Source organism: Macadamia integrifolia, chromosome 14 (assembly GCF_013358625.1).
Source record: "Macadamia integrifolia cultivar HAES 741 chromosome 14, SCU_Mint_v3, whole genome shotgun sequence".
Classification (NCBI taxonomy): domain Eukaryota; kingdom Viridiplantae; phylum Streptophyta; class Magnoliopsida; order Proteales; family Proteaceae; genus Macadamia; species Macadamia integrifolia.
In genome coordinates, this window is record NC_056570.1 from 24,918,170 (window position 1) to 24,936,696 (window position 18,527).

An 18,527-nucleotide genomic window follows, 5' to 3' on the forward strand; every position below is an offset into this window, starting at 1 on the left:
ATTTAGTACCCAAATTAATCTATTTCCAACCTTTTGCAGACATTCCACTTTTTGACCACTTGATTTGCTCCAAATTTGTAAATCAAAATTATCCTGGTTTTTTTGCTTTCCGAATTATTCCTGAATCCAATTCCTATCATTGTGGGAGTGAGGTGCCATACTTCCTTTTGTCCTTTGAAATGCTCGTTTGATGCATTTGTGATTGCAAGTGGTTCCTGAACTGTAACATCTGAATCTGGTGAGGATGCAAGTATTCTAGGAAGAAGAAAAAAAGCCTATGGCCAGAATAATCTTCCTAAAGTCCTGCGATTACAGACTAGACTAGCTTTGCCTGGCAAGATTAGTTCCAGAATTCTCATTTCAGGTCTAGTCCAATTCTGTGGTCTTGTTTGGATTTATTTTTTTGTTTTATTGTTATTTAATTGTTAAATGTCAGGCTGGATTAGATTACTATAAATCCATTCCTTTTTCTTTTTCCTTGGAGTCCTAGTCAGTTTAGGACACCCAATTACCACCATAGATTTGATTTGGATGTTTTCTTGTCTGTTTTTTGATTGCTTTTTTATTGTTTCTCCCTTTCTTTTTCTGGTCAGAATTGACTCCAGCCTTCCTAAGTCAATGATGATTGGGTTTCATCCACATTTATAAATGTATTTATGGGTGCAGCCCTCTACATCGATTTTACTTGAATGAAGAAAGCTTTTGCTGGATTCTGTTGATTTCAGACCAAGACTTCTGCGATTCAGAAGTGAAGGCCTCATGGATTCCAGGTTAGGCTCTAGTAGGATTCCAAGCCTGTAATTCAGGTGGATTCCTAAGTTGGTACTTTCTCTCTTATCTCTATTCTATTCTCTCTCAATTATAAGGTCAGAATTCCTAATTTTCCTTACCCTGCAATTTTTATTTCTACTAAAAAATTTCAGATCAAGTATCAGTTTAATTCAAGTTCAAGTTATTGCAGTATTCATCAAGACACCACATGTCATAGATATGTACAAAAGTTAGTGTAGTAGAAGATAAAGATGCCTAGAGAAAGATGAAACAAGCAAGACACCATGCCCAGATGAGGTCCCAATAGAAGTGTGGAAGAGCCTAGGAGTACGTGGGGTCTCTTGGTTGACTAATTTGTTTAACAAGATTATTAACACAAGGAAATTCCCAGATGAATGGAGGAAACGGATTGTAGTTCCAACAACAACTACAAAGCATTTTGCCAATTTAATGGGTTTGGATACATGGATCCAAGCAAAGAAGTATTGTAATTCCGATCTACAAAAATAAATGTGATATCCAAAGCTACAATAACTATAGAAACATAAAATTAATGATTCATCCTATGAAATTATGAGAGAAGATTATTAAAGCCTTCTTGAGGAGAGACTCATATTTCGGAGAACCAATTTGGCTTTATGCTAGGTAGATCCACGATCTAAGTTATTTACCTACTGAGGAGGCTCATGGAGAGATATAGAGCCTACAAGAAGGATCTCCATATGGTTTTTATTGACTTGGAAAAAGCCTATGACAGAGTCCCTAAATATTTAATCCAGCATGTTTAATGTAATAGCATGTTTAATGTAATGCTATAACTAAAAAGATCAAAATAGTACCAGAATAGGATCTTTTCTCAGAGAAAAAATAAATCTAGATTGGAGAATAGTTGTTAACAGAAAATCAGGTGGATAGATAGTGCAAATAATCAAAATCGGGTTCAGAAAACATAAGTTAGAATACTTGCTGAAAATTTGTAATGGATGAAGAAGGTGATGTGATAATAAGAATAACAAAAATAAAACCCGGGCTTCACACCGCAAGGTGGTTCGATTGAATCAAACACCAACCTAATTCCTCCCACATTTTGCTTTTATATACTTCAAATGATTAGAGTAAGAGTTGGATGGGAAAGTCTCCACCTGCCCTAACTTTGACATAGATCACTTACAAGAGTAGGAAGTCCTCACCCATTAAAGTTGGATTAGGAAAGTCTTCACCTACCCAAGTTGGAATAGAAAAGTCTTCACTTACTAACTACCAAATGTGGAAAAATCCTCACCTAGTAAAGTAGGAATAAGGAAGTCTTCACCACCAAGTACCAAAGGTGGAAAAATCTATTAAAATTAGAATAAGAAAGTCTTCATCTACTAACTACCAAAGGTGAAAAAATCCTCACCTACCATCACTTAAGAAGTTAATTGATTCCCTTCTGTTTAGAAAAGTAAAAGATAAAAGTAAAAGTAACTTCTAAACACTTAAATTGAACCGACATTGAATTTACATGAACCATGGTTCAGTTGGACTAAACCAAGACTTAAAAGCATGAAATAAAAATCAAGGATTGGAACGAAAAATCATTGACAAGGTAAGGCCATATGCTGCCTGCTCTTGTTGCCTTCTTTAGACGGATGTAGGTCTTCAGATTTGAATTAATGGTCTTGTGAGGGGAGGAGTGTTGAGTAAATATGTGGATGTAATTAAAGATATGTATGACGGCGTGGTCACTTGTGTGAGATCTGTTGAAGGTTAAGACAATGAATTCCCAATTACGATTATGTCGCATCAAAGATCAGCATTAAGCCTTTATTTGTGCGCTTATTATGGATGAGTTAACTAATAGCATTCAAGATGAGGTCCTGTGGTATATGCTCTTTGTCGATTATATTGTTTTGGTGGATGAGACTAAGTTAGAGCGATGGAGATCAACCTTGGAAGCAAGAGGTTTTAAGATTACTAGATTGAAGACATAATATATGATGTATAACTTTAGTCACACTATGGTGGATAATGATATGGTGAAAATTGAGGAGAGACAGATACATCAAAGTGACTTTAGATATTTTGGGTGAACCGTAAATAAAGAAGGTGACATAAAGGATGATGTTTCACAAAGAATTAAAATGGAATGGATGAAGTGGAGAGGTGTGTGACCAACGTATTCCTTTAAAACTTAAAGGAAAATTATATATGATTGTTGTTCAACTAACTATGATATATGGGGGGAGAATGTTGGGCAGTTAAGAAATGTCATATAGAGAAGATATGTGTAGCAGAGATGATGATGTTAAGTAAAGAATGAAAGTATTATAGCTGATTGGGGAGTTTCCGCGATCAATGACATGCTCCGAGAAAGTTGTTTGAGATGGTATGGCCATGTTTAATGGAGGTTAGGGGACACTCCAGTAAGGAGTGATCTAATTCGATTGATAGAGTTACAAGAGATAGGGCAGGCGTAAAATGACCATAGGAGTAGTGAGGAGTGACACGCATAATCTAGGGCTTGTCCCAAGTATGACCTCAGATAGAGGAAATTGGAGGGCAAGGATCCATGTAGCCGACTGAGGTTTTCCTGACTTGCTGGGTTGTGCCTCTCTCCTTTACGTTCATTTTTCCTATTTTGTTTTGCACGGATCCATATAGCGTAGTCTATTAAGTCGGGATAAGGATGACTGTTGTTAAAAAACATGCTACTGATTTTCCTATTTGATTAAACAATTCAATTCTGTTTTACACTTAGTTTTCTAGTAAGGTATTTAATTAATTCCTACGTACACCATCATAGTTGGTGATATGTAACCCACAACAGTGGATTGGTTTTTGATAAAATTCTGATGTTTAAGTCACACTAGGTTAATGATTTAACTCCCAAAATCATAGGAAGTGAGGGAAAGGGATGAGAGATTGATCCCAATCTTGATGAATTGTCGGTATTGCCAGAAACAAGGGTGAACTAGAACTGACTAGATGAAAAGAAATGAAACAGGTTGACGAAAGAAATTCAATTGGGAGGGGAAGGAAACGAAGGAGGGAGGAGAGAGGAGAGGGAACAACATGCACCACTCACAACTTGTGAGAATATATATTTTTGTTGGGTAAATAATATAATTTATTACTAAAGAGAATAAAAAATACAATATCCCAAGTGGGAAGAAAAGAAAAAAGAATTACACAAGCCCAAACCCTTAAGAGGCATACCCCAGGAGATAACAATATGCCTATTCTTTGAGGAGTCAATACAAGAGGGAGAGATAGGAGTAAGCTTTCTTTTGATGTCAAAGGAAATGGGATCCCAAATCTTTTAAAGAGGCTGAGAGTTGGAGGTCCATTTCCTTATGTTTCCATCCAAATTTGTTTGATGGAGGCATTGGAAGTTAGTTTGCTACTCCATCACTAATAGAAGAGCCTCTGAATGTCATATCAACCCAAATCCACTCCGTTGAAAGGGAAGAATTCTACGACACCTTGACCAGAAGTACCCAAAACCCCTCTTTAGATAGCGGCATAAAAGGGGCAGCTAAAAAAGAGGTGATCAGAGTCCTCTACCATTCCAACAAAGAGTGCAGGTAAACGAAACTAAGATCTGGCGGTGGATGAGGAAGGATTGAGTTGGGAGATAATTTAAGAGAGCCCTCCAAGTAGTAAAACTGTGTCGAAGAATGTGATGTCTGAACCAGATGATCTTATGCCATGACGGGTAGGTAAACAAAATCGAGATCTGGTGGTGGATGAGGAAGGATTGAGTTGGGAGACAATTTAAGAGAGTCCTCCAAATAGTAAAATTGTGCTGAGGAATGTGATGTCTGAACCAAATGATCTTATGCCATGATGAGGAGGCTCCTCTAGGTATGATGAAATCCCAAGCCTCCTCAGAATTGAAAGCTCACGAAGAGATGGTGATGTAGATCCATACTCTGGGCTAGGCCATCGTAGGAAGAAGCCCAACCCAAGAAGTCTCTATTGCCCCACTTAATTAAGTGGGCTAGCTCAATAAATATGGGCCCCATGGGCCCATCGATTTAGTTAATTAAGTGTTTTTTTAATTTCAATAAAGGCCCATTCGGCCTATCGGTTGTAAGGTCCATTAGGGACTATTAGTTAAGTGGCCTACTCCATGTTGGAGTTAGAAGGTCTAGTCCTAGTTCTAATTTCAAGTCCTAGTTGTAGTAGGAGTGTCTAGTCCTCTTTGGAAACTAGCTTCTAGTCTTAGTATGATTGTAAACTTCCCCTCTATAAATAGATAGGCATATGTACCATTATTTCTTAGATTTGAACAAAGAAGTTTGCAACTATTTTGCTTAGAGGGGATAGCTGTGGGTGAGAAGCCCAGGCTGAGATAGCCACTTCCTCTCCCACTTTCCCTTAATTCTTCTATTTCCTCGGTTATTTGCTGTTGTTTATATTTACTGCTGCTGTGAGAATTCAGAACTTCAGATCTGTCCAAGCTTTCTAGAACCAGAAATGATTCACAAGGGTTTCTCCCTCCTGAATCCTGCGATCTCAATCCTAGATCTGAAATCAAGAAAGTATCTCATCAACCCCTCGTCAAAAGCTTCTCAATTTTTTAGGTTTTTGTCCCCTCCCTAGGGACTGCCTTCGATCCAAGTTGGAGCCCATTCTGAGCTCCCTAGTTGAAGCTGCCCTCTTCCCTGTATTACCCTACGCAGGAGATTTTCTCTCTCCTGGCCGATTGCTTGTTTTTGGGATTTCTTCTTATGGGTTGTTTATTTACTTGTAAGGGTTATCTTCTAGCTTTGCTTCTTGTGTAAGATCTATCCAAGTGCATTGTTTGGGGTTATACATTGTGGGGGTTAGTTCTTGTAATCTACTCCTACATTAGATGGGAGACCACAAGATAGTATCATTTCCACCATTGGGCCTAATAGGAGGCAGGGCATTCCAAATATGGTCTAGAGCAGTAAATGAGGAGCTTGGGGGGGGGGGCATAAGCCAGCATTAAGATATCAGATACCATAGATTCTTTAGAGGCTCACACTGTAGATAACTCTGGCCGGGATCTAGTGGAGGTGGAGGAGAATACCAAGGGGATGCCATCAAGGATAAAAGTATCGGAATCGGTCGCCGTATCGGTCGGCCAAAATTAAGATATGTATCGGAGGGTATCATATCGTATTGGAGATACGCTAAAGATACACACATAAATGGATATGAAACGTTTTTTTAAACATTTTTGCATAAACAATTTATTAAAAAAAGCTATTGATAACATGTATTATGCATAAACACTAAATTAAGGGTATTGCACTAAGAATTCAAGGTTTGTAGCTGTCCCATAAATATAAAATCCTTGTTCCCAACCTTGATTTCCACTTTAGTTAGAGAGAAATATAGCTGGTAGCAACTTCGGAACAAAAAACCTCAAAAAATCATCTTTTTCTGATAAATTACCCATCTTGGCCATTATATGACCCAAGCACACTGTATCGGTACATACCGATACTCACCGATACGTACCGATCGATACACCGATACGTATTGATACATACCGAAATGTACATTTCACCTTGATTTTATATTTTCCATAAAGTCGTATTGGTGCATATCGTATCTTATGGCATCGATGTGTATCGATGGTGTATTGATGTATATCGGCATATATCGTAGGATATATATATCGATACGAAAAGATTTTAAAAATTCCATGTATCGTATCGGTTAGCTAAATTTAAAATACGTATCGGAGGGTATCGTATCGGTATCGGAGATACTTTAAACCATAGATGCCATTAATCTAGCCATTAAACCATGGATGCCATTGATCTAGCCAAAGAGAAGTAGTTCCGCCACCAATCCTGTAGGAGATAGCCCCATGAATAAAGGATCAAACTGAAAGAATTTTGCGCCAGACCTAGGAGGCATCAATCAAGACAAGGGTAGTCCAATTAGAGTCAGAGTGTAGAAGACCGAATAAATCCAGTCAACCCAGATACTTTTCTTCTTGGAGGAAATCTTCCAGATCAACTTGATTATTCTAGCAAAGTTGACTTCTTTGATGTGCCTTAATCCAAGACCTCCCTCAGACTTGGGGAGGCAAATATTTGTCCAACTAATGGGGTGGAGAAATCTTGAACATTCCGAGCCTTTCCATAGGAAAGCAGCTATACAGGATTCCAACGCTTTGATCGTGGATTGAGGCACAACCCATGAATACTAGACCAATATATGTAGGATGATTGAAGGACATGCCTGATGAGAACCAATCTACCCGTGTAAGAGAGGAGGTTACCCTTCCATAGTTGGAGCTTCTTCCTGGTAAGATCGAGCATGGGAGTACAGTGGTGAGATGTAAGCCTTGCTGCAATCAGGGACAAACCCAAATAGTTGACAGGGAGGCGACCTAAGGAGAATCTTGTTTTATCAATAAAGGATATCTTGTCTAGATCAGACACTCCAGCCAGGAATACAATATATTTTTGGTGGTTAATTCTCAAAGGACTGAAGAGTGAAGACAAGACATAATATTCTCAAAGAGTCCATACCAGTTTTCGAGAAGATCATGAGATCATCAGCAAAAGCAAGATGCGTGAGCTTGATGGCCCTGCATTTTGGGATAAGAGAAATACGCTGTTGGTTCGTACAAATCTGGATACTACGGTATAGAACTTCAAGAGGCAAAGTGAACCCATTAGGGGATAGGGGGCATCCTTGATGGATCCCAACAGTAGAAGTGAAGTACATCGCTGGATTGTCATTAACAAGGACTGAAAAACTTGAGTGGAAATGCAACATTTGATCGAGTGAACAAAAACTAGAGTAAAGCCCATCTTGAGCATCACTTTCAAAATAAACTCCCATCTTAGGGAATCAAAAGCTTTATGGATATCAATCTTTATTAGGGCAGTTGGAGAATGAGATTTTCTGTCAAATCCTCAGATAATCTCATTATAAAGGAGGATGTTGTTTGAGATACACCTGCCAAGAATGAAAGCTGATTAGTTCTCACTAACAAGAGAATCTACCATGGACTTGAGCCTAGAGGCCAAAATCTTAGCAGCAAATTTAAAAAGCAAATTACAAGAACGGTGGGCCTGAAGTCTGACATGGAAGCCCTCCTTCCTTTTTTTTATTTTTTTTATTTTTTATTTTTTTTGTTTTAGTTTTTTTATAGGTTTAGGATTCGAGCCCAGATCTCCACGGCCACAACGATAGAGAGGTATGAGCCTATGGAACAAATCCTATTTAAGTAAGGTCGTCCACTCCTTCCTTCTTAGGGACTAGACAGAGAAAAATATGATTAACCACTTCATTTGGCTAAGATTGAAAAATAGCTCTTGATGGCCTTGGTCAGGTTGTCTTTATAGTATCCCAAGAGGCTAAGAAGAATCCCATACTAAATCCATTAGAACCCGGAGCTTGTTGGTTTTGTGAGAGTTCACAACACTGATTATTTCTTCCTCAGAGGGGATGTGCCGGAGAGCATTGAGGAGATGATCAGGGATATATATATATATATATTTTTTTTTCAAAACATGTGATAATATTAACTCAACTTCTTCTTCAATCTCGATACAATCGCCATCGTAAGTACATATATAGGTTCTTGAAGACTGAATTGACTCAAAAAAGGAAATTGAAACAAAATCCCCTCAAACTCTCATTATGTATCTAATCAAAATAATAATAATAATAATAATAATAATAATAATAATAATAATAATAATAATAATTAGGGTAATTTACAACGCCACCCCTGGAGAATGCCAGTATTATAAGGACACCCCGTCTCTTTCACCAAATTAGACTCAGACCCCTTGCCGTCAGTTAGTGTTAAGTGATGCTATGAAATGACACTTTAGCCCTTATAAGTAAAACACCCTTATCTTATTATACCAAAAATACCCCTCTATTCACCCTTATCTCTTTTATCACTTTCTCTCCTTCGTTCCTTCTCTCTACCGATGACCTGTGATTTTGACGAGATCTAGCCAAGTTGATAGTTCTGTTGCCGACAAGTTGTGCTCCTTCCGTCACCGGTGAGTAGTGCATTTCCTATCGTTGTCATCTTAGGTCACCGGTGAGAAGGTATGTTATGTTTTTTTTTTTTTTTTGTTTTCCTCTGTTTTTCATCTTAGGTCGTCGCTTGTCACTCTTTTACAAGTTATCAAATTTCTCTCTAATTATTCTCTAGTTCTCTATTTTGATGATACTAGTCTGCTACTTAGTTTTATTTCATATATTTTGGAACTGGTTTTGCACTTATTGAATCTCAAGTTCCTACCTGCAACTTGAGATTCAGACGAGTTTCACCAGGGTTCGTACAATACACACTTCAGAGAATCTTCTTGTGATAATAATACTGCAATTGTTTGTTGTGTCTCCATAGGGAATCCCAACGTCTCTTGATTTTAGTGGGCACCATAGATCATCCAAGATTATGAGGATTCGTGCCCCTTGCTTAATTCTCTCCAACAAATGACTTGCTCGTACCAATTCATCTTCTTCACTTAATTTGTAACCCAAGTTCTTTGCAATAGCATTTTGAATGTTCTTCAAAATAAGATTTTGAGACACAGTGACCATCACAACCCGATCAAAGACCCCTTTGTTATTCAGTTTTTTGGCCATTGCTTTCGTCAAGGTTGTCTTTCCGACCCCGCCCATCCCATAAACTCCAACCAAGTTGAACTTCTTTTCCTCCAAGGCCTCCCTAATTTGATTCATGGCTGACTTGGTGGGCTAAAAAACTTGGAAATTAAGCATTAGAGGCATGGATTCTATGACACGAGGAGCTGTAGGAGGAATTGACACAGTATCGAAAAATTGGTCACGTTCCTTTTGAAGATTACTGACTTCATCGATCTTGATTTTTGCTCCTTTGCCAACACGATAACGAGCACTGCAGTCCCGGAGGCATCCGTTCTCTTGAGTTGCGTCAACGAAATTCGTCACTTCTCCGTTTGTGGCCTCAATTGTATATAACCAACATTGTACCTCCTCTTTGACCGCTCGTCCCTCGTCTTTAGCCACATCCACCAACTGCTGAACACCTGCTCTCAGTTTTTCAAGCTCATTCATGTGGTTTCTAAGCTCATTGACATTTCTCCTGTAGTGAACATGATAACCAAGAGGATGCAAAATCAGAGGAACCACTACAATCTCCTGAGTTGGAAGGGGGTTGCAGCCGCGGATCTGAAAAGCATCGAGGATCTTCTCCAACTCAGTGGGACTAACTCGTGTGACCCGTTATGAAGTGAGAGTGATTTAGGCTTGTTTCTTCAATCGATGTGGGGACTAAAACTAATTAGGGTAATTTCGGTACTCTTATTTTTAAGGGAAAAATAGTATTTAGAAAAAAATAACTGCTGATGTCAACATTCTTGGTATATTTTGTAACACTAATTGACGGCAAGGGGTCTGAGTCTAATTTGGTGAAAGAGGGGGTATCCCTATAATACTGGCATTCTCTAGGGGTGGCATTGTAAATTACCCTAATAATAATACAAATTACGATTATAATCTTAAAAAACAAATAAACTCCCCACCAATACTTATTAGACCAAAAGCCCGGCTTGGTTCAGTTAATCTCGGACTAGGTTTCCAGAATGGCTCATGTCGGTCTTGCGACTATAATGCTATTGCACCAGTTGTTGGAGCATAGCAGAATCCTAATTGAGCTCAATTGACATAAGTATAATATCAGGATTGTGATCCAGTGGAGCTGAAGGTAGAGGGTGCAGCTGGAGGCAATCTTATTACCTGTGATTAGGCCTTCTTGGAATTATGAAGTAGTATGCTTGGATCCTTTGTTATATCATGTCTGTTCATGAATCATGAAGACCAGTTATGAGATTTGCTTTTGAATCTTGTGATTCTTGTCCTGAATACTGCTCGAAGGCTGGGTTTCTAGACTAACTGGGATGAGGTAAATCAAATTGGAACATGCTGTTTCCATTTGTAAGCTTAAGGATTTAAAGGAGAGGATAAAGAATTGAATAAAGTGGTATTGGAGAGACTACAGTTTCAGAAGATATCAGCTACAATCTTCATTTTTGAAGTTAACGAGAAGCTACATGACGGGGAGACATCATTTTTCATTTTATGGCTTTGTCAACATCTTCTAGTGGAAATACTTGTGTCAACATGCCAAAACATGGCTACGTTTTGGTAAACAGGAAAAAGAAAGCAAATGTGTGTTTGTGTTGTGTGGCAATGTGTGTGTGTGTGCACGAGAGAGAGATCCTCTATGGAAAGCCCACGTGGAAAAATTTTCACCCATCCAAAAAAATAAAAAACTCTTTATCTTTATGGGTTTTGCTCAATGTAACATGCATTATTTACACGGAGCTGTCGCCACTAGTATCATGATTGTTTCTCTCTTAGGGGAAAACCTTTGGTTTGAACCAACGTACAGTAGGGGGATTTTTTATAATAAAAAATGTCAGCCTCTGGATGGTGTTTTGTCTTTTCTATTCCACATAGGATGTTAACCAAGGATTTAAGTATCGGCTATGATTTATGGGGTGGAATGTTAGCAAGAGTCATATAGAGAAGATATGTATAGCAAAGTTAAGGATGTTAAGATTGCTGTACGGTAAAATTAGGAAGGATAAAGTAAGCAATGAACATATTAGAGCTGATATGGGAGTTGCCCCGATCAATGACAACCTTTGAGAAAGTTGTTTGAGGTGGTATGGTCATGTTCAACAGGGGCTCGAGGATGCCCCAATAAGGAAGAGTGATTTGATTCTGATTGAAGGTGCTAAAAGAGCTAGGGGCAGGCCTAAAATGACCATAAGAGAAGTTGTGAAGAATGACATGCGTAATCTCGGTCTTGTCCCATGTATGACTTTGGATAGAGCCTATTAGAGGGCAAGGATCCCTGTAATCGACCACATTTTGCTGAGGTTCTCCTGACTTGTTGGGCTGTGCCTCTTTCCCTTTACTTTTATTTCTCATTTCTCATCTTTTCACCTCTTCATTCCCCTTTTTTGTTTTGGACCTCCGTTTTCCCTACTTTGTTATGTATGGATCCATGTAGCCCATAGTTATCAAGGCGGGCAAGGCGACTGCTTAGGCGACCAAGGCCCCCTAGTTTTTTTTTTTTACCATTTTATATATCTAACTACACAAAGTCACCCAAAAAAAAAACTACACAAAGTCACAATCACACAATGCCCTCCAATTGAAGAAACAATACAAAAGTTTTCAACAATTATGATTTATGAAAAACTTAACAGCCTATTATGATTTATGAATAATTTAACAGCCTATTAAAGGTAGTAAGTTTCAAAAACATGTAAATTATCAGCCCATTATAGCAATAGCAATCTCAATCAATACATAGAAGAATTCATACACCCTCACAAATCACATATCAAGCAATAGAACAAAGAACTACGATATAGAAGAATCAATTTGGAAGCAAAAGTGCAAAATTACTCTTTTTTACATTTTCAAATCTATTATCCCCCTTTTCACAGCTTTGTGATAGCTCTTTGCAAATCTGATTTCTTAGCTTCCACTAGAGAAGTGCGTCAGGCTATGTGGAAAGGGCCTGCTTTTATCTCAAGCCCTATGGACCATGAGGCGGTAGCTGGGAACGATTTCTAATATCTCCAACTTGCAGGAATTGAATTGAAGGGTTGAACCAATGAGCTTTCTAGCGAGTGGCTTTTCCAACTTAAAATGTCTATATAGCCCCTCAATCTTAGTTTTACTGGGTAAATTTATGTACTCTACCCTCAGTTCAGGGAGGGCTAAAAAATGTAAGGTATCCATAGGAAACATCACTCGCAGTTGCAAAGTATTACCACCCTTAAAATTTTAGTTACAGGAGTGAATTTGAATATAGTGTATAGAGGATATTCTGAAGCAACGATCTGAATAAGATGTTGTTTTTCTTCTTTTCAGCTAGAATTAGAAATTAGATATAAAATATACATGAGTTAGTTTGTAGAATACCAATCAGAAAGTATGTCTCCATTTTTCGCTTGTGTCATTCAATTAATTAGTTATAAACTTGAGCTTTTGTACATTTGTAGCTATTGTAGATTTTCTCACAGAAATACGAATGATTAAAGTGGTTTATTGACCGGATTTAATAGTGTTCAATGGTGGTCAATTCAATAGGCCTTCAGCCCTCTCCTCTTCCTCAAGCATAGCCTTTTTTAAATCTCTTTTTGGTTCATGTAGTGGTCATTTTGTTGTGAAATGGAGATGCTTTATCCTTCTGATTTTTCTCCACATATGTCCCTTCATTTTGCTTATTTTCTAGTTGCAGTTCCATCAGCCTTACGGATCTCTTGAGAGCAATCGTAAGTCAGAGAATCCCAAAATACAGAAGGGGTTAGATGTAATCACTTCTTCTCTTAATTACCTTGGTGGTACAATTGGAAAGTCTTTCGAGGTAAAATTCAAAATTTTAGAAATTCAAGTTTGCTACACATATGGTAATTTGAAAGTTTAGCCTGGCCTAAGTTCCAATGTCAGTTTAGAGATAGAGGGAGTATGCGAGTATTTTAGATGCACAGCATGGCCTGTCTACCTTTTGATAAAAAAATTTACTGAAATTGTGCAGGAGGGTCTGACACTTGTTGAGAATCGGACTGCAGACATCATCCAGGAGACACGTAGGCTGCATATCAGGAGAAAGGGGAGCAGTTCTGATTCACAGAACCAAGCAAATGATGTATGCACCCCGCAGCAGCAAGCACAGACACAAACAGACCATGAGACTCAACTCAAGGCATCTCGCGACGTAAGGTGGCAAATGTGTATCACTGGATCATATAGTAAAAGCATTTGTTCCTATTGATTGGGGTCTTCTGTTCGGAATCCGTTAAATTTTGGTGGTGGGCACATGAATGGATTTTTTAATGCAACTGGAATAATTTTTATTTGACCGATAACCATTCTGTTGAGTCGGATGAACCAAAATAATTGAAATATTTGTCCAACTGGCACATCCCAGAACTTCTTTGGTTACTCAACTTAGTATTTTCTAACTCAGATTTATATGCCTTCATTTTGTTATTGAAGTTATAAAATGTTGCTCTGGGGTGCGACTCTTTTTCAGTTATCCATTTTGAGATGGTTTTACCTGGTAAAGAATTCTGTGCGTATCAATGCAAACTACTGTTCCTGTAATTTTTCCCAACAGGAATGTGTTCACATATATCCTGTTTAGTCTTTTTTTTGAGTTATTTTTATAGTCTTGGCTTTCCATTTGTATCTTTCCTGCTGGTAAAATACATGATGTCCTTTCTTTTGAGACAGGTTGCAATGGCAATGGCTGCCAAAGCCAAGCTGCTCCTACGAGAGCTGAAAACAATCAAAGCAGATCTGGCTTTTGCGAAGGAGCGATGTGCTCAGCTAGAAGAGGAGAATCGAATTCTCAGGGAGAGTCGTGAGAAGGGGGATAGTACAGAGGATGATGATCTGGTAGGCATTACCCTCCCCCCCAGCCCCAAAAAAGAATAACAGAATCTCATTTTTAGAGGAAAAACACATTACCCTCATGGTTCTGATTTCTATGATGCATATTTTAATGTATTTAACTTTGTGTGTGTGTGTGTGTGTGTGCGCTTTGTTTATAAATCTTGTCTGCATTTCTGATCTTCAAATGAGTTCATGTTTGCCATTGGAATGGACCTCATATGAGTCGTTTAAGCAGTTCTTATAAAACATACCAATCTAACTTGTACGATTGATCAAGATATTTCCTCCCTTCATCTCAATCTTGTAAGATGAGTCATGGATATAGATATGAATTTGTCTCCTCTTCAGGACATACATGGCTTTCTCCATATAGGCACATCTGGCATGCTTGTCTGTGTGCACCCTTTATGTCTGTAAATTAGTCACCTCACCTGGATCCTGGACATTGAATAGGTGTTGGATCGTTGATGGTTTTATTTATCCTTTAATGTATGTAGAATGTTGCCAAAAGTGGTTATGGAAAAAGATATAGGTTATGGCGAATTATGGGGTCAGATTGGCCATCGATTTGTCTTATAGATAGCAGTTCAGGGGGCTGATTCACTCACCATCTAGGAGTCAGGAGGTCAGCTGGTGGCTTCTGAGTTGCTTGCACTTTGTGACTTACACCTGTCACTGCTTCTTATTTGAACCATAGTTGTCGAGGGATTATCTAGGCATCCAGGCTCTTGGGTACAAGGCAACAGCACAGCTTGTTGACATTTCATGAGCCTACATTTATTTTTATTGTTTATTCTTTTTGTTTTTTTTGTTTTTTTGTTTTGTGTTTTTTGTTTTTTGGTTTTTAATAATGAATTTTCTTATATTATATCCCTTGTTTTGTTTATTATTTGCTGATTTTTTATTTTTTCATACTAGATCTTTATTAGCATGATTATATGATATTGTATTGTTATGGTTCTATGTTGCATATAAGCATAATTGTATAAAATTATCATTGTTATATTACATAGTCATATACTGCACGCCTAGGCACCTCTCCAATGCCTTAGGTCGCCTGGTTGCCATGACAACTATGGTTTGAACATGTTATGCTTCGGGTATCCTGGTTGGCTAATGACTTTGGCAGATTAGAGTCTTTGTCGTGGGAGAAGTATCATGATGACCATGCTTGAATTTGCAATTGATCCTTTTTATCTTTTGATTTTGGTGCATTTTTTACATTTACCTGTTCTATTAGTTTGCTGTGCATGTCATGCCCTTCCCCTATCCCATCCTCTTTTGAATGTAATGTGTGGAATTGGGAAGGGGGAATGACAAAAATGGGAAGAGAGCACTAGATTAGTGCATCTAAGGGAATGTAAGTCTTCCTCAGATGAATGAAACATGCACAGCAAAGACCACATACTGCCCCTAGTGAGGAGCAGTCTGCACAGGTTGTTGGCTCCAGAGATTGTGGAAGGGTGAAATGATGCTGAGGCAGAGGGACTTAAAAACCTGTGGTATTTTACTGGATATATGGTATAACATGATTATGATAGCTTAACTTGAGATGTTTGTGACAATGCTTTTGGTGATGAGTTATGTGTGTAGCAAAATGGGTTCATAAAGCTGTGTTCCCTCCTACTTAATGTTTCATTTGTGTGTATACTGCATCAAACTGTCTCCTTATCTTTAATAAGATGCACAAAAAAGTGCATGTATTATTTATGTGGAAATGCTGTTGGTTCAAATCATGTCTGTTCCCAAATTCTGACATACTATGCTTGCATCTCAGATCCGGCTTCAACTAGAGACGCTTCTAGCTGAGAAGGCACGCTTGGCACATGAGAATTCTATCTATGCACGTGAGAATCGCTTTCTGAGGGAGATTGTTGAATACCACCAGCTCACTATGCAGGATGTTGTGTACTTGGATGAGGGCATTGAAGAAGTCACAGAAGTTTATCCCATTTCAGTTCCCACAAACACCACTGTGGGCTCTTCTCCAATGGCCACGCCCACAGCCCCAACCATACCACCACCACCGCCATCACCACCGACACATGATTTTACTGCTACTGTAAGTCCAGTGGTGGACAAGGTTATTCTACCTGTTCCCACGCCACTAGTTACAGAGGTTGTTTGTAGTGCAGTAACGCCAGGCTCTAGTGCACACATCCTTGTGGTGGAAGATCCTAAACAATCATCAAAGCCTTGTGTCTGAACAGTCTCTCTCCAACTCATCAGAGGCTACTGAATGTAAAATTTTTCTTTTATCATTTTTTGGGCGTATTTATTAATTTTTTTAATGTGTATGTGTTAGCTTTTCCTTTATTTTGGGGGGGGGGATTTTTTTGGGATGGGGGTCGTGGGGTATGTGTATTAGCTTAGCATTATGAGTGGTTCATTTTAGTAACAATAACAATAATAATAATACCATGATTTGGTGGCTTATTTCACTTATATGGTGGGCCTTGTGACTTTTGTTAGGCCCTTGAGAAAAGGGCTAAAAGGAAATGGGAATGGTCCCAGATGGGGGGAAGGGGGTTGTGATTCCAAGCAGGACTACAAATAAGTTTTGCTGGGAACTGGATCCTCTCAAGTGCTCCAGTGTATCCAGTGTGCATCGGATGGCTGGCAGCACTTGATTTAGGCTGGGATTAGGACTGCCAATCCCATTATGATCTAAAGTCAACTTTGCCCAATCGGTCCAAACTCAGGTGCAACAATGTGGAAATTCAGGTGCAACCATGGTTTAAAGTATCTTTGATATACTTATCTTAAATTTGGCAAATTTATACGGTGATCGGTATTAGTATTTTAGTCCTTGATTTTTAACATATCTTGGTGTATTTTTGATACGATATGTTATCTTCCAATACAAATCTTAAATTTAGTTGATCGATACAATGATCGATATCAATACTTAATCTTTCGATGCAACTGTTGACCTCGTTAGCTAAATGGCTGATGCATTCTCGACCCCATGCTCTCACCAATAATTAATACCCCAGAAAATGGAATCTTACAATCTCCGCAATGGAAAGAAATATGCGACCATCTATTTTGATGCTAGTTTAATTTGATATTAAAAACACAAACCGTGCTAGATTAGAATGGGCTGAAATTGACTGTCAGTAGGCTACCAACGATGGAATCTTTTGACAAATCTGATCAAACATTTTTTGTTAAACGCTTTCTTTAGTCACCGTTTATGGGTATCATTTTTATTTGTTTTTCTGACCAAAAAATGTTTTTATGTATTTTTATGTGTTTTGGTATTGATATACATAAAACCGACCTATTTATGGACCTTATTTCTGTTTATTAAAAAAAAAAAAAAAAAAAAAAGAAAAGAAATCAGAATACAAATTCCATAATAAAGTCAAGACCTCTTTTCCATTATGGCCAAAAACTGTTTTTCCTTCATTATGCAAACTCAAATGAATGCGTGTTCTTCCTACAATCCCACCCTGTCCCGGAGCCTCTCCTCTCACCTACCCGCCACCACCACCCCTGCAATGCCCCGTGCACTTGAGGGATTCCAGGCTCTAGACTTGTATCACCAACACTGCAAGCCATTAAATTATCAGAGAAAGGGCGACTTTATCATCATATCCACTAAAGAGCAACAAAAGAAGGGAAGGGCTATAACTTCAAATATCTGGTATGGCTTCATGGTTCAACAACTGCTTTGTTCATTGAAATTTTCTCTTTAGCCTGATTTCATTAGTTTTCCTCTCCTGGTGTTGTTAGTGGAAGATTATTGTTTAAGATCCAGGGTTTGGGAAGACGATAATGATGGACAAAATAAATGTAGCTGGGAGATACATGGATTCGGTCCAAGGAAGTCATTTGAGTATGACGATCATAAGCCTATTCCTTGGGTTCGAAGATATTCGATTTGAATGCCTTCGATTATGTTTCATCAGCCTGAGGGATTCTAGGAACACTTTTTATGAACGTTTAATGGTTATGAAAGACAAGCCATCCTAACATTTGAAGAGACACAAAGAAATGGAGTTCTAAAGTTATAAAAATCATCGTACATGGAGGCATACCAAACCTATTTCTAATTCTATAATATATTATGTCTAGTAATTATCAAATGATTTTTATTTTTAGATTAAAAAATGGTTTCGTTAATGAATTTTTTTTTTTTAATAGATAAAAAAAAAAAAAAAAAAAAAATGATACCGAAAAGAACCTATAAGAGAAAGCCAAAACCTGTTTTTCTTTCATTATGTGCTCAAATATAGAGAACACATGTTCTAATAGCTAAATACGAGGGCAAAAAGGTAAAAATGCATTATAACACATGACACCCCACCGCCGCCCCTTCTCCTTCTTCTTCATGCAACCCCACCTCATTCCTC

At 38.2% G+C, this 18,527-nt stretch overlaps 1 protein-coding gene across 3 annotated transcripts in view; it reads left to right on the plus strand.

Annotated features, from left to right (window-relative positions):
- The window catches only part of LOC122061566, a 35,739-nt gene extending 19,125 nt beyond the window's left edge, over positions 1-16,614 (plus strand). Inside the window, exons 3-6 of one of the 3 annotated variants that reach the window (XM_042624891.1) lie at positions 13,007-13,138; positions 13,310-13,489; positions 14,008-14,172; positions 15,947-16,614. In XM_042624891.1, the coding sequence (XP_042480825.1) occupies positions 13,007-13,138; positions 13,310-13,489; positions 14,008-14,172; positions 15,947-16,375 (906 nt within the window). In that variant the 3' untranslated portion in view covers positions 16,376-16,614. The remainder of the gene's footprint in view (positions 1-13,006; positions 13,139-13,309; positions 13,490-14,007; positions 14,173-15,946) is intronic. The other 2 variants (XM_042624893.1, XM_042624894.1) reach the window with 2 other exon arrangements.
- Positions 16,615-18,527: the final 1,913 nt, after the last annotated feature.